Genomic DNA, 14949 nt, shown 5'->3' with positions numbered 1-14949 from the left:
GCGCAGCAAGGTTAGGCGGGCAAGCAGAGGCAGGGCGAGCCGCGGGGCGGGGCGCCACTACGCGTGCGCGGCGGGGGCGGGGCTGTCGGGCGCCCGCTGGAAGCGCGGGAGGGGCGGGGCAGCAGGGGAGAGCGCGCCGGGGGGCGGGGCCGGGGGGCGGGGCGCTGGCGGCGCGTGCGCGGTGGGGGCGGGGCGCGCAGCGTAGGGGCGGGCCCTACTCCTCCCCGTCCAGCGCCTAGGCCTACGGGCCGAGCTCCTCCCCGGCTGGGTCTCTCCCCTCCCTCGGCCGTTCCTTCCTCCTCCTCCTCCTCCTCCTACCACAGGCAGGCAGGCAGGCAGCAAGCATGGCGGCTGTGGAGACGCGGGTCTGCGAGACGGACGGCTGCAGCAGCGAGGCCAAGCTCCAGTGTCCCACCTGCATCAAGCTGGGCATCCAGGGCTCGTACTTCTGCTCTCAGGTAGCCGCCCACCCCGCGCCCCTCCGGGTCTCCGCCTCCGGGCCCTGCCGCCTCCCCCTCGGGCCTCGGAGCGGCCCGGGCCTCGGGAGCCGGCCGCCGGCGCTCGCGGGAGCGGAAGCTGACCTGCGGCGGGTTCGGGCGGCGCATCGGCAGCGGGGAGGGCGGCCAGGTGTGTGGGCAGGTGGGGACGCGCGGGAACCGGTAGCCCAGGACCTCCGCCAGAGCCGGGGTCCGGTCCGGTCCAGACGCCGCGGGCCGCGCTCCCGGGGCTCCACTCCCGTGCCTATGCAATCCCGGACGGAGACGGAAACGACCTGCCGGGGCCTCGGGGTGGCCGCAGTCTCCTGAAGAGGAGAGCTAGTTTCAGCCTCACTTCTCCAGTGTTTTACTCCTGTGCTTTGGCGTTTAAGCAACTTTGGGTGTGGGAGTGGAGGGGGGATCTGTGCAATTCATTCTTTTCCGTTGACATCTCAGATTATTAATTGAGAGAACCGGTGAGTTAAAGAGATGAGTCACTTGTGTTACTGAAGTTCCCCTAGAGTGAAAAGGACAGTTCCCTCAAAGGTTATGCTTTAAGGCTTCGATGTATTTAGGAAGTGTTGTGCAGCTGAGCAAACCCAGCACTGAATGGGCAGTATGTGTTTACTGAATAGTATTTGTGTTCCACTGTGACTCAGAATGATGGCAAGGCAGCAATATTGGGCTCTGAGTTACAGTTTGTTGACGAGGGGCATATAAATATTTTGGTAATAAACTGACAGGTTCCTGAGAGCAGTGAATTAATCAATAGTCCAGAGGCCTTGGTCTGCTAATTTCCTGTGAGATCTTGAGTCAGTGAAGATACTTAACTTTCCGAGTTCCAGTGTTACCCTGCTCAGACAGAGTAAGGATAGTTTTCCTTCTGTATTTCACAGGTTTGCACTGACATTGAAATTAAGATAAGACCCTGTAGCCCTACAATGTAAGATGCTTGTGTTTTAAAGGATTCCAGTACAATTAATACTGATATCTAAATAAAGTTGAAGAAGTGGCCAGGCGGTGGTGCACGCCTTTAATCCCAACACTTGGGAGGCAGAGGCAGGCAGTTCCCAGAAAGCCAGGGCTACACAGAGAAACCCTGGCTGGGAGGGCGAGGATAGTTATGTGAAAACTACAAAAACAACTATTTTCAAATATAAAGTACATGCAAAGATAAATATAAAATTAAAACGTATGATTAACAGCCTTAACATTTGTAGATAAGCCATCACAAGAGTTCCTTACAGTTGGATGGGTCTTGTTTTTAGAGAGTATGTGATCCTTGACCTTGTTGCTATCATTCTGCAAAATGATGCACACGGGGAAGTAAAAATAGCATTAGGGCTATCAATCGGCACAGGGCCTCTTGTTGCTTTAACATTTTCCAATTCCAGCTTACTGAGTTCTGTGTGGGACCTGGACTTCAAATAATTTTGCCGAGCGGTGGTGGCACACGCCTTTAATCCCAGCACTCAGGAGGCAGAGGCAGGCCGATCTCTGTGAGTTCCAGGTCAGCCTGGGCTACAGAGTGAGTTCCAGGAAAGGCACAAAGCCGTACAGAGAAACCCTGTCTTGAAAAACCAAATAAAATAAAATAAAAATTCGCTATGAAAATTGTGAGTCATCTTAGTAGATTAATTTAGTCTATGCAGTGTTTATTTATTTATTTATTTATTTAGGTTTTTTGAGCTAGAATTTCTCTGTCTAGCTCTAGCTGTCCTGGAACTCACTCTGTAGACCAGTCTAGCCTTGAACTCACAGAGATCTGCCTGCCTCTGTCTCCCAAATGCTGGGGTTAAAGGTGTGTGCCACCATGCCCAGCTCTATACAGTGTTTAAAGTTGGGAGGTGCTTTAATTCCAGCACTTGGGAGGCAGAGGCTGGTAGAACTCTACTGGGCTAACCTGGTTTACTACATAGTGAGTTCAAGGCCAGCCCATGGGCTAGGAATTGAACCTGGGGCGCCTGGAAGTAGCCAGTGCTCTTAACCATTGAGCCATCTCTTCAGCCCAGCCGCTGTTTCTTTTTCTTTGTTTCTATTTGTCTTCCTTCCTTCCTTCTTTCTACATTTCTTCCTTTGTCTCTCTATTTCTTTCCTTCTATCTTTTGTTCTTTGTCTGTCTCTGTCTCTGTCTCTCCTCTCTATCTCTGTCTCTCTCTTTCTTCCTTTGTTTCTTGAGGTAAGAGTCTAACACACGTGTAGTTACAAAGAAATAGAGGCCATGGGTTTAAGAAAGAGCAAGGGGTTTATGGGGAGGGTTAGAGGGAGGAAAAAGAGGGAACTGATGTAATTATATATTAATTAAAATATATATAAAAGCTTAAAAGGTTTTGGGAAACTGTTCATCAAGTGTGGGTGGCATTCTGTTATAAAGAATATTGAATCTTTGTAGTTTGAAGAAATGTCAGACTTTTGTCAGAGCATCTGAGACTTAATTATGGTAGAGAGAATGGAGCCTGTGTTGGAGCCTGTAGGTATATTACTAGTGTTACTGCTACACCTGTCATCAGACATTCAGAGGAGCTTCTGTCTTTCTTCATTCCTGTTATCACCTTCCACGGGCAGGTTGTAAAGTCTGTCACTTAGTCAGTGGAGTAGTTCATTCATTTCTCCACTGTATTCACTTTGTAAACAAACGACTCAAACCAAAGCAGACAAGATCTTTCTTCCCCAGTTGGCTCATGCTTGTTTCAGTGCTGAGATTATTCCTGCCTTTGTGTTCTGACTCCACAATTAGGGTAGCTCTTCTCAGGCTGGATGGATTGTCTTGCTGTAGTCATGGGCTGTGTGTATACTCTTTACTTACCCAAAATGTCCCTTGCTCTCTGAAATCACAGCTGTTCTTTTAGAGACCTTGATTAAGTCACTGTAACTTTTCCTAAACACATTTTACATCAGTGTTGTGACTAAGGCTTTGCTTGCCATTGGGCATGTTCTCTTCAGAGTTGTTTTTCTCTGCTTCTCACTTTTCCTAATGCTGGCCAGTTTGTCTTTCGAACCAAACCAACCTACAAAGACACCTATTTATAACACCGTAACTCTTTATAACATTTTAATGACCTGCAATTACCTTATTCGTTAGAAAACAATGTCTTTGATCAGAAGGTGAGCTATCATTTTCACAGCCAAATGCCCATTTCCTTGTGCTGTACTTTGGATGCAGCAAGTGGTCAACACACTTGAATGCCTGAGTAAATGCCTGAAGAGGCAGAAGGAGGCTCCTCCGCTGTATAACTTTGGGCAGATGACTTCTGGCTTTCATTGTCTTCAGAATAGGGGCACTAATAGTTCCTACCAAATGGTTTTGGTAGGTAAAATGAGTAGGTAAGGCACTGACCAGAAAAGTAAACTGTATAAATAATGGTTCATTTTATTGTTATGCTGTGTTTTATATTTAAAAACATGAAAATGTATTTATCTTCGTTGTTTCATTTTCAGAACATTTCTCCCTTTAATGGAATAAGACACATTATCCTTAAAGTTGATCTTTCTAGAGGTTCTGATAATTGTCTTGATAGTTACCCCTTCTTTCTAAATTAATAGTAGTTGTATGTACTCTATTTTCTTCACTTGTGAGCATTTTGTTTTGTTTTTTTGAGATGGCTGAGGGTCACTCATTTTTGTGTTTTCTGAAGTTCCTTGTGGTGTCAGTATGCTCTCAGTTCATTAAATGAAATTTGAAGGAATGGGCCTGCTGTGGAAAGTGGAATTCGACTTTTACATTATCCTTTTAAAGATGGATAATACTAGACACAGGTGTCTATTAATTACTGTCATTTATTAATTCTGGCTGAACTTAAAATTTCAGTTTCTTCCTATTTTTCTTTTTGCTTTCTTTTTTTTCCCCTGAGACAGGGTTTCTCTGTGTAACCTTGGCTGTCCTGGAACTCATTCTGTAGAACAGGCTGGACTCCAACTCACAGACATCTGAAGTGTGATCCTAAGTAGTCTTCCAATAAAAACCAGGAGTTGGATATCAGGATAAAAGCTGAAAGACCAGAGAAGCAAAGGAGCAGCCACAGTTACTTCCTACCTCTCTGAATCCTCTGACCAAAAGGGCCAAGATCCCAGCCTTATCACTTGCTGTCTCCTTTCTGTACAAACCTCCAGACCTCTATGGTTAACACAAAATATCACACAACAGAGATCCACCTGCCACTGCCTCCTGAGTGCTGGGATTTAAAGGCGTGTGCAGTAGCCAAAATTTCAGTTTCTTAACTGTTGTTTTTAACAAAGTTCTGTGCTGTTCATTGTCTTGCCCTGAGCCAGTTGATCAGCAGAGAAGGAACTAAATGATGCCTTATTGTTTATGGATTTCAGAACTTAAAAAGTCAGTGACTGTAGCTAAGGAAGGAGACTACATTTGCAATCGGACCTGGGTTTCAGACTTTGCTCCTGTATCCTTGGAAAACTCATCTAAGAGAGGAATGATGGATGGTACCCTTCCTAGAGTTAGGAAGAAGGTGAACAAGATCATGTAAAATGCCTAGCCTAGTGTTTGGTAAATGATTTCAAGATGCTTATTACCTTATTTATTATTTAGATGTATTTATCATGTGTGAGAGTGTTGTGTCTGCATGTCGGTGCCTGGTGTTCTTGGAGGTCAGGAGCATCATCTGATCCCCTGGAATTGGAGTTAAGGATGGTTGTGAGTCACCATGTGGGTTCTGGGAACTGAACTAGGGTCCTCTGCAAGAGCAACAAGTGCTCTTAACTACTGAAGAATTGCTCTGGTCTCAACCTCATATGTTGAAGGAAAGTTAAAAATATTTGAGAGTATTATTTAAGCACATTTGGGTACATTGCTTTTATTATTTTTGAGACAAATTCTCATGTAGTCCAAGCTGGGTCCTTCCTAAGGACTCGTGGCAATCCTAGCTTAGCTTTTTTGTGCTGGGATTACAGGTATATGTACCACTATGCCCAACTTATATTTTGGACAAATTTGGCAACCAGTTCTTTCCAAACAGCAGTGACAGAATTCTAACTCTTTAGTCCATAGATTACCAGTACATACTAGATGTGCATATCCGTCAGCCACCAGTGTCCGCTTCTGTCTGTGTCCATCAGTGATGCTGTTATTTGCACTCAGCTCACATGGGTGTTCCTCATCCAAAATGTCATGTGACATTTTACAAAAATGGATAATCAGAAGGAATTGACCAACCAACCAAAATAAAATATGACAAATGATAATGTTGGATATAAAATTTAAACCAAATACAGAGCTGTAAACGGCACGTTTTGGGGGAAGTTAGATAGATGATGCAGGATTTAGAGCATTTGCTGCTCCCACAGAGGGCTAGAGTTCAGTTTCCAGAGCTCTGATGGGGTGGCTTACAACTGCCTTAAAATTCCAGCTCCTGAGGTTCTCATGTCCTCTACTGGCCTTTGTACTGCATGTGCATGCACAACACACACGCACGCGCGCGCCCTAGCAAATTAATCTTAAAAAAAGACATGTTGGTGACATGGGATTGTTGACATTGCAGGCCTTCTAGAGATCCTAGATACGTAGCCAGAGGAAATGGGGATGTTGGATGTCTGCCTTTTGGCGTGTAAATGTTGGAAGTATATCATCTTAGGGGGAGTGGTTCATGCTGTAAGTAAAGTATTAGGCTAGACATTAGGCATTCAGCAGTAAATATAAGATGGTTCTTTACCATTTGAGACAAATATTTCATAACTAATCACATAATTTAAGTTATAAAGACTAATAAAAATAAACAGTACTATGCATGGGGGAGATAAAAGAGGGTCAGATTATGTTAAGAATGAGTCTATTCTAGCAATAGTAGATATCAAAAAGGCTTCAGACTAGGGAGCAACCAATACAGATTTGAGCACATGACAGTGTTGGTCTCCAGATATGTACCCAAAGTTAAGACTTTTTTTTTAAGATTTAAAAAAAAAATTGTGTGTGTGTGGGTTTATGCATGCATGTGTAGTGTCCACAGAGGACAGAAGAGGGCATTTGATTCCCTGGAGCTAGAGTTACAGGCAGTTGTAAGCCTCCTTATGTGGGTGTTAGGAACAGAACTTGGTGTCTGTTCGATCTTGTAACTGCTAAACCATCTCCTGTCTACACTCACAATGGTCCATGAGGTCCTGAAGAACTATGGAGAATTGGCTTTTAATGCAGGCAATTCTTGCTTTGCTTTGAATGGTAGGATGGAGCAATAGAAATGGGAGCTGATTCTATGCAAAATAATCTTTACAGCTAATAGGAAGACTTCAGTTTTTTATATCCATAATATTTTTCTGTTTTTGGTTAAAACATTGAGAACTCTCTAACTCTTGGTTACTGTATTAGTTTTCATTGCTGTGGCTAACTTCCTGAGGAGAGGAAACTCAGGAGGAATGGCTGTTTTGGCTTACGGTTTAGGGAGGGCTTTTATATAGTTCATTGCAGTGAGGAAAGCTGGTGGGCCAAGCATGAGGCAGCTGGTCACGTTGTATTTGCCCTCAGGAAGGCGGGCCAGACATTAGATCTCAAGGCTAGCTCCAGTGAGCCACTTCTTCCAGCAGGGTTCCTTCCTCAAGGCTCTACAGCCTTCCCTAGGGAGTAATGTTCAGTCACAGTACATGGGTGGGCTGGGGCAGGGCTACCGCAGTTCTGTTGAAGGTGCTACACACTGCCACTGGGCTATAACCCCAACTCAGATTCCTTTCTGAACTGATGCTTGAGTTGATGGCCTTGCTTGCTTGTTTGCTCGATTTATCTCTCTTTGACCCTCCCTTACTCCTCTCTCTCTCTCTCTCTCTCTCTCTCTCTCTCTCTCTCTCTCTCTCTCTCTCTGGTTTTTGAGACAGGGCTTCTCTGTAACAGCCTTGGACTAGCTCTGTAGACCAGACTGGCCTCAAACTCACAGAGATCCATCCTCCTGCGTTTATCTCCTGAGTGCTGGGATTAAAGGCATGCACCACTGTTGCCTAGCTGATGTCATTTCTTAAGCTTTTTATAAACATTTATCTTGCAAACTCTTGTGTTTTAGTCTTTATATTTATTTTTTATTTTTTGAGGTAGTCTTTCATTCAGTGTGTAGTCCTGGGTGGCCTGGAACCCACCTGCATGCTTCTGCCTCCAGAGGGGTGGGATTAATAGCATGTGCCACCATGCCTGGCCAATAAGTGTTTCTTCTGTGTAACAGTTCTTAAAAATGTTTCTGATTAAGAAAGGCCTGAAACTGATTTCCTTGTTTGTTCTTTTAGGAATGCTTTAAAGGAAGTTGGGCTACTCACAAGTTACTACATAAGAAAGCAAGTAAGTAGCATTGCTTATCTTCATGCCCTTTGCCTTTGATGCAGCTTTTGTGTGAGTGTTGGGACTTCTCTTGGTTCTGAAAGTGTAATTTTGACATCTGGAATTATTATTCCTTGGTAATATGTAATAAAACATGTCTAATGACATCTGGTTAATCTTGTTTCATGTGGTTAATATGAAAACATGAGATCTTTGCTAGGATAGATGGATCTAGTTTGGCTAGTACCTGATAGTGCCCTAATCTTTTTGTATCCTCTTGTCTTGGCTAGAAGTGTCTGCATATGTAGGCCGATGATACAGGGGCTGTTTGATTTTGTTTGGCCAGATCTCTGTTGCTCTGTAACTGATAATGGTTTTAAATCCCTGACCTCCCTGTTTGTACTTCCCAAGTTCTGGATTATAGGCGTGTGTCACCACACTGTGTTGATTTTTGGGGTGTCTTGTATTACCCCAGAAACTATTAACTGTTTCTTAGTCGTTGTAACCACATTGGTGTGGCTATTCTTCAGATAGCCTTTCTGCATCAGCTCCTCATCCTGTAAATGTAGTTCTTAGTGTGGCTGACCTGAGACAGCCTGCTACGGTTACCTGGAGATTGACAAGGACTTTCTGTGTGTAAAGCATTGCCATCTGATGCTTACGGTTTGGCAGGTAGTGTGGTGGTTGCAGTAAACTTTCTGTCTTGATTTTGTTGCCTTATACTCATTTGCCTCTGTTTTCTGGGAGTTTGTTGGTCTAATGAAGTTTGTTAGTTTGCTTTACCAAAGCACCTGAGGTTAGCCAAACCGTCTTTGAAGGAAAAGGAAATACAACTTTAAAAAGGAAACATATATATGTATCTATAGATATCTATAGATATCTTTTTTTGTGTGGTGGTATAAAGTGATACCTGTGCTTAATGGGAGTTCTGGGTTATCCACGGGAGGAAATATAGTCTGCGAGTGGGAAATATTCTAAGTGAAAAGTTTACCAAGGCATAGAGGAAGAGATCTACTTCTTTTGGTTGGTTCCTTTGAATGGAAGTGTACAGCTTGGAGGTCATGAATTTCGGGCCTTGTATCACATGAAGTCCAGTGCTCTTTGGTGCTCTGCCTGTATTTTGTCTGAACCTATTGCATTGTGGTTTTTGAAAAATAGCATACAATGTCCTTTGCTTTCACAGTTGTTTACAAAGTTTTGCTACCAGCGTCAGCTCATTTCAAGATTACTAGGAATCAAATGCTTGTTTAGCATTTGGGACTTGTGTTAAATGGATCCTGAAATGTAAGCTTACTTAAATTTTCAGGTGTAAATTTCTAGTAAGTGAGCTCTGTATAGAGATTAGAAACGAACTTGCTGTGTTTCAGCCGTGTTTGTCTTGACAGCTTTTGTGTTGTGTGAGGTCTGCTTTCAATTCTCCTTGGAAAATACTGTTTGTAGAAGGGCGGGAGTGGAGACCAGGTGGGAGATTTGAAAGGCTTCGTTTCCTGTTCCTTGTTTCCTCCCTAGGAGTATGGCAAAGCCTTTTTGAATTTGTTTTGAGACAGAATCTAGATGGTTTTTTAAATTGCATTTACCATTTTATGTGTGTTTGTGCATGCATATGCATGAATACATGCTACAAGTGTGGAAGGAAGTCAGGACTTTTTGGGGGGATATGGTTTACTCCTTTTACCTTGAAAGGTGTTGGGGATCAAAATTAGGCTTGGGAAGTAAGTGCCATCTGACAGCCCTGAATCTAGTGATGTAGCACTCTGTCTCACCTGAACTTAATGATCCTCCTACTTTAGTCTCCCAACTGCTGGGATGACAGATGTACCACTGCTCAGCAAAAGCCTGAATCTTGATTCTTCTATCCTCCATTTAAAGAGACACATCCCTAGAGGTTCCTGTTTCACACAAACCACTTCATGCTAGCCTTACATGAAGCAAGCGTCAATTGTCGTTTTGAAGAATTTTCATTAATACTTGAATCTAGTGACAGTGAATGGAGTCCATTTTTGTTTTGGGTTCAGAAATAATTTTGTATTGATAAAAACCTTCACTTGAAAGCTATTATTGGGGGCTGGGGAGATTGCTCCATGGTTAAGAGCATTGTCTGCTCTTCTAGAGGACCCGGGTTCAATCCCCAGCACCCACATGGCAGCTCACAACTGTTTGTAACTCCAGTTCCAGGGGATATGGTACCCTCACACAGATGTACATGTAGGCAAAACACCAATGCATGTAAAAATAAATCTTGGGGAAAAAAATAAATAAAACTTAAAAGCCATTGTTTGGTTAAATTGGAATTTTTTTTTTTTAATGTAAGTTTGTTGGGTGATTTAGGATCACCACTTTTAAATAAGAGCATAGAATTCAGCTGTTAAGTCTGAATTCAGATGGGAAGGTTTAGCTCATATTTGATATTTTAAAGTTAAGTTTGTATGAATTGCTGCCATTCTGTTTGAGACTGTACAGCGTGTGTCTGGGTGCTTCTTCCCAGACACTGAGGTCTGAGAGCGTGGACAACTGGTGAGCAGAGCGTGAAGCAGCTGCTTGGTCAGGCTCGGCTGGATGCTTGCTAGGTTTTTGTGCCTGGGCTTTCTGGCTCTCAGCCAAGTGAGAAGTAAAGTATGCTGCTGCTCGGCAGCCTGATGACTGAAGCATCTCTTTCTCTCCTCTTGCTTTGACATCTGTCCATCACTCTTTCTTCCAGAAGATGAAAAGGCAAAACGAGAAGTATGTTCCTGGACTGTAGAAGGTGATGTTAACACTGACCCATGGGCAGGTTATCGGTACACCGGTAAACTCAGACCGCATTATCCACTGGTGAGTATGTAGTCATTAGAATGGAACATTGTCTTTAACCAGTTTTCAGTGTCCTGAAATTGATGCTTGTAATTTGTATTCCAGTAGTGAATCACAAGCAGGGTTGCCTTCATTCAGAGAGGAGCAGTGTACATTCTAGATCTCAGGAACTAGTAGGACAGTTGGCAGTTGTGGAAGAAGTGGAGAAGATTTTGGATATAAAGACTAAAACTTAATAAATTTTAAAAAAGAATGGGATAAATATTCTTTATTTTGGTTTTGGTCTTTCCCTGTGTAGCTCTGGCTGTCCTCGAGCTTGAACTCAGAGATCTGCCTGATTGTCTCCCAAGTGCTGGGATTAAATTAAAGGCATGCCTCACCACCACCTGGTTCTGATAAATACTCTCTATAGACCAGGATGGCCTCGAAGTAAGTCACAGAGATCCAAATCACAGAGATCCGCCTCCCTCTGCCTCCCAGTGCTGGGATTAAAGGTGTGTGCCACCGCCGCCTTACTGGGATAATTACTCTTGTGGCTGGCATGAGAGTACTGTATAATACTGCTCTTCTACAGTTTTTGTAGAATGTGACACATTGTAACCAAATGACAGTGGCTTAAGTACCACTCCTATCCCTTCCTGTAGGGAATTTCATGCATGAATAGAATGTGTTTTGATCAGACTCATCCACAGCTCACTCTCCTCTCTAATTCCTTCACTACATTTCCTTCCCAACTTCATATACTTAAAAAAAAAAAAAAAATACCGAGTCCACTTAATGCTGCCATTATGTGCATAGATGTAAAGCATCTACTAGAACATGGGCAAACTGTCATGGGCTGCTTCCTAAGAAAACTGACTCCTTTCTAGCAGGCATCAGTTGCCTATATATAGCTCCTCTGCCTGGGGTAGGACTTCATGATCCCCTCCCCAGCCATACTGGAATTTTGACTTGTTTGATCTTGTACAAGTCTTGGGCATTCATTCACAGCTACTGTCAATTCTTGTGTGCAACAGCCCTCTTCTGTACAGTAAATGCTGTTTTGAGAGGTTCACAACCTCTGACTAGTGGGGAAGACCTTAAATCCAATGAGAAATAGATTCTTTACTCCCAGAGCATCCATGCCATTTTGAACTGGGTACATGGAGTCAGCCTGGTCATGACTAGCTGGAAGGGTTCCTAACTGCGTGAGCTGTTGGTTACTTTCCCCTGCTGATAGCATGCCAACACTCTTCAGAACCATGAAAGCCAGTGAGCGTCCACATCAAGGAAAGCTTGCTTTTCATAGGACTCAAGAGGTTTGTTGTTTTGATATGAGGTCTCTCCACATAGCCCTGGCTGTCCTAGAACTCACTATGTAGACCAGGCTGGCCTTGAACTCACAGAGATCCACCTGCCTCTGCCTCGAGTGCTGGGATTAAAGGCGTGTGCCACCACCACCTGGCATTAGAATTCACTTCTTATGAAAAAGTTTTGCTTGAACCTGACTCTTGAGTCTTCTCCCCAGGCTTATCTTTGTTACTAGTTAATAGGTGTTGAACAGATCTCGTTATTGTTTCTAGATGCCAACAAGGCCAGTGCCCAGTTACATTCAGAGGCCGGACTACGCTGATCATCCCTTAGGTAAGTCCTGCTTGCCTCGTTTCTGCATTTTTCCACTTGTGGGCGTGATTATCACTGCCAAGGAAGGAATACTCTCCTTGTAGAGAGTTTTCAGTGCTGGACATGTAATGTAAACATTGTTTCTTTTTTTTTAAAGCCACATTAGAGTATTTAAGATAAAGATTTTTTCCCCCCTCATTAGGAATCTGTCCAGTTCTGAAAACAATGTTTATGTGGCTTTAATAGACTACATTCCGAAAAATACTATATTTCCTGTTAAACAAACTGCCAGATGGGAGGGGAAAGTTTTGGTTTTCTTTTTGCTCTTACCTAGATTAAGGCAAAAGTAGATGATGAAGGTCGAGTGAATGCTTCCCTCAGGACTGGGCTGTAGCAGTGATAGAAGGACTGTCATGGTGGTGCTGTGGTAGCGGTGATGAGCATGATGGTGGTGACTCTTTAACTGATGTCTGTTTTTGCTTAACTGTGTGTCAGGCACTGTGCTAAGTCTTTGCAGGTGTTACTCCATTTAATACTTTCAACATGTCTGAGGTAGGTTCTGTTGTCTTCTATTTTATAGATAATAGTGAGACATGCAGAGAAGATGAATAATTTGCCACACAGGTCAGTGGACTTAGTCTCTGACCTTTGAACTTATACAGTACTTAGGTTGGACTAGGTGATGACTGGTTTTGCATGTCAGAAATGAGAAATGGTTGAGTACCAGTGATTTTTACATTATTTTTAAATTTAAAACATTAAAAAATTTTTGATCTTGACATGATGTAATTACTAGCCCAAGCTGGCCTCAAATGTACAGTCCTCCTGTCTCAGCCTCCTGAGTGTGGGATTGCATGTCTGCTGCCACTGTCGACAGCTTGGACAGTTAGATGGCTGCACAGAACTATAGTATTATTTTTCTATATGTAATTTAAAATTTAGTTAAATCATTGTGAATAAACGTAAGGAAAGGACAATATGGGTGATACCTTGGAAACGTAATTTCGCCGGGCGGTGGTGGCGCACGCTTTTAATCCCAGCACTCGGGAGGCAGAGGCTGGCGGATCTCTGTGAGTTCGAGGCCAGCCTGGGCTACCAAGTGAGTTCCAGGAAAGGCGCAAAGCTACACAGAGAAACCCTGTCTCGAAAAACCAAAAAAAAAAAAAAAAACAAAAAAAAAAACGTAATTTCATTATTCTCTTTGGAATATCGTATTAACTTATATTTTAAGAAATAAATATAATTTTTAATAGACTAGAATGTTATGTGTTTAAAAGAAGCCCTGCTCTGTAGAGATTTAAGAGCATTCCCAAGATACTCTGTGAATACCTATTAGACCAGTGCTGGTTTATATACAGTTGAACACACCACATACGCCTTCATCTTTTTGTCTTCTCTTGATATGTTAATATATGATAGGAGTTCATGTAAGTTCTTGAGTTCCATAATTTTAATTTCATTGTGTGGGTGTATCATAATAATAAACCAGGCCTCTCCTAATGAATGGTTAGATTAGATTATTTGCAGGATTTTACTTCTGTGAATTTGATTGTAGTTTCTTTTCTTGTATTTTCATCTTTGTTCACAATTAAGAATTTTTTTTTAGGTTAATTATCTAAAGTAATGGTTTGGATCAAAGAATATATACATTTTTATTTGAGATAGTAGAAATTTCAGAGCATTTTGCCAATTATTACTCTCATAAAGAGCATGAGCTTGGCGGTGGTGATGCACACCTTTAATCCCAGCACTCGGAGGCAGAGGCAGGTGATCTCTGAGTTTGAGGCCAGCCCGGTCTACAGAGCAAATTCTAAGACAGTCTCCAAAGCTACACAGAGAAATTCTTTTTCAAAACCAAAATAAAACAAACTCCAAAAAACCAACCAAACAAAACATTAGTGTGCTTGCTCTGACAAAACATACTAAAATGTGAACAGTACAGTGAAGACTAGCGTGATTCCTGGGCGAGGATGCCCCTCAACTTCATGGAGTGGTCCAAATTTTACAAGAAAACACAGAACTTGCCTTCTCCTCCACTGTCACCAGCATTGTTTGTTATCAAGTTTGTATGGCCTTTATAAGTCTGAAAGGCTGAGGAATTGTGTATTCTTTTATTTTAGCTTGCATTTTTAAATTATAAGGTTTAACATCTTTTCTTGTATTAAATGGCATTTTCTTTCCTTTTGAATGTTTGTTCATATTCTTAACCTCTTTCCCCATTAGACTATTAGGTTATTTTTTTTCCAAAATTGATTTCTAAAATGTTCTTTGTACATTAATACTCTGAATTATATGGTAAAAATGTTTTCCCCCAGCAGACCACTAATATTTTGTCATTATATTATGACAAACTTTGAGCATTTGTATGTAGTAAGATAAATGTGTCTTGTATTATTACATTTGATTCTCATGTCTTTAGTCTGGGGTTTGATTGACCTGTTGGTCTAACCACAGCCATTGCCAAGTGTGGCTTTTGGAAATGTTTTCCTATCTGTGGGCCTTGTTGCCATCTCCTTTGCTTTTTCTCAGGAATTCTCTTGGTATTCTTGCATGATTCTTTTTCTGTATTAAGTTTATAATAAGTTTGTCTTGATTCCAAAATACCTTGTTGACATTATTTATTGGGATAAAACTCAATTTATAAATTAATTTTGAAAGATAATACCTTGATAGTACTAAATCTTCTATCTAAAAATAGGGTATGTTTTCTGTTGTATTAATCTCCTTTTATATCTTAAAGTAAAAGTAAAGTTTCAGAGTTCCTTTTTGTTGTTGTTGGTTTTTCAAGACAGGGTTTCTCTGTGTAGTTTTGGAGCCTGTCCTGGAACTCACTCTGTA

The 14949-nt window shown here is 42.3% G+C and overlaps 1 protein-coding gene and 1 non-coding gene across 2 annotated transcripts in view; both read left to right on the top strand.

The window, feature by feature from the left end:
• The first annotated feature begins 209 nt into the window (after nucleotides 1-209).
• Metap1 (methionyl aminopeptidase 1) overlaps nucleotides 210-14949 on the top strand; it is a 37197-nt gene continuing 22457 nt past the window's right edge. Inside the window, exons 1-4 of the mRNA XM_052729921.1 lie at nucleotides 210-458; nucleotides 7689-7740; nucleotides 10418-10530; nucleotides 12072-12132. Of these exons, the coding sequence (XP_052585881.1) occupies nucleotides 345-458; nucleotides 7689-7740; nucleotides 10418-10530; nucleotides 12072-12132 (340 nt within the window). The 5' untranslated portion in view covers nucleotides 210-344. The remainder of the gene's footprint in view (nucleotides 459-7688; nucleotides 7741-10417; nucleotides 10531-12071; nucleotides 12133-14949) is intronic.
• LOC128106790 (U6 spliceosomal RNA) lies at nucleotides 14015-14116 on the top strand. The gene has a single exon (XR_008216838.1). It is a non-coding gene; the product is annotated as a U6 spliceosomal RNA (small nuclear RNA).

The sequence above is a fragment of the Peromyscus californicus genome, unplaced genomic scaffold (genome assembly GCF_007827085.1).
Source record: "Peromyscus californicus insignis strain IS unplaced genomic scaffold, ASM782708v3 Scaffold_9__1_contigs__length_137607984, whole genome shotgun sequence".
Classification (NCBI taxonomy): domain Eukaryota; kingdom Metazoa; phylum Chordata; class Mammalia; order Rodentia; family Cricetidae; genus Peromyscus; species Peromyscus californicus.
This window is presented reverse-complemented; position numbering and strand designations above follow the sequence as displayed.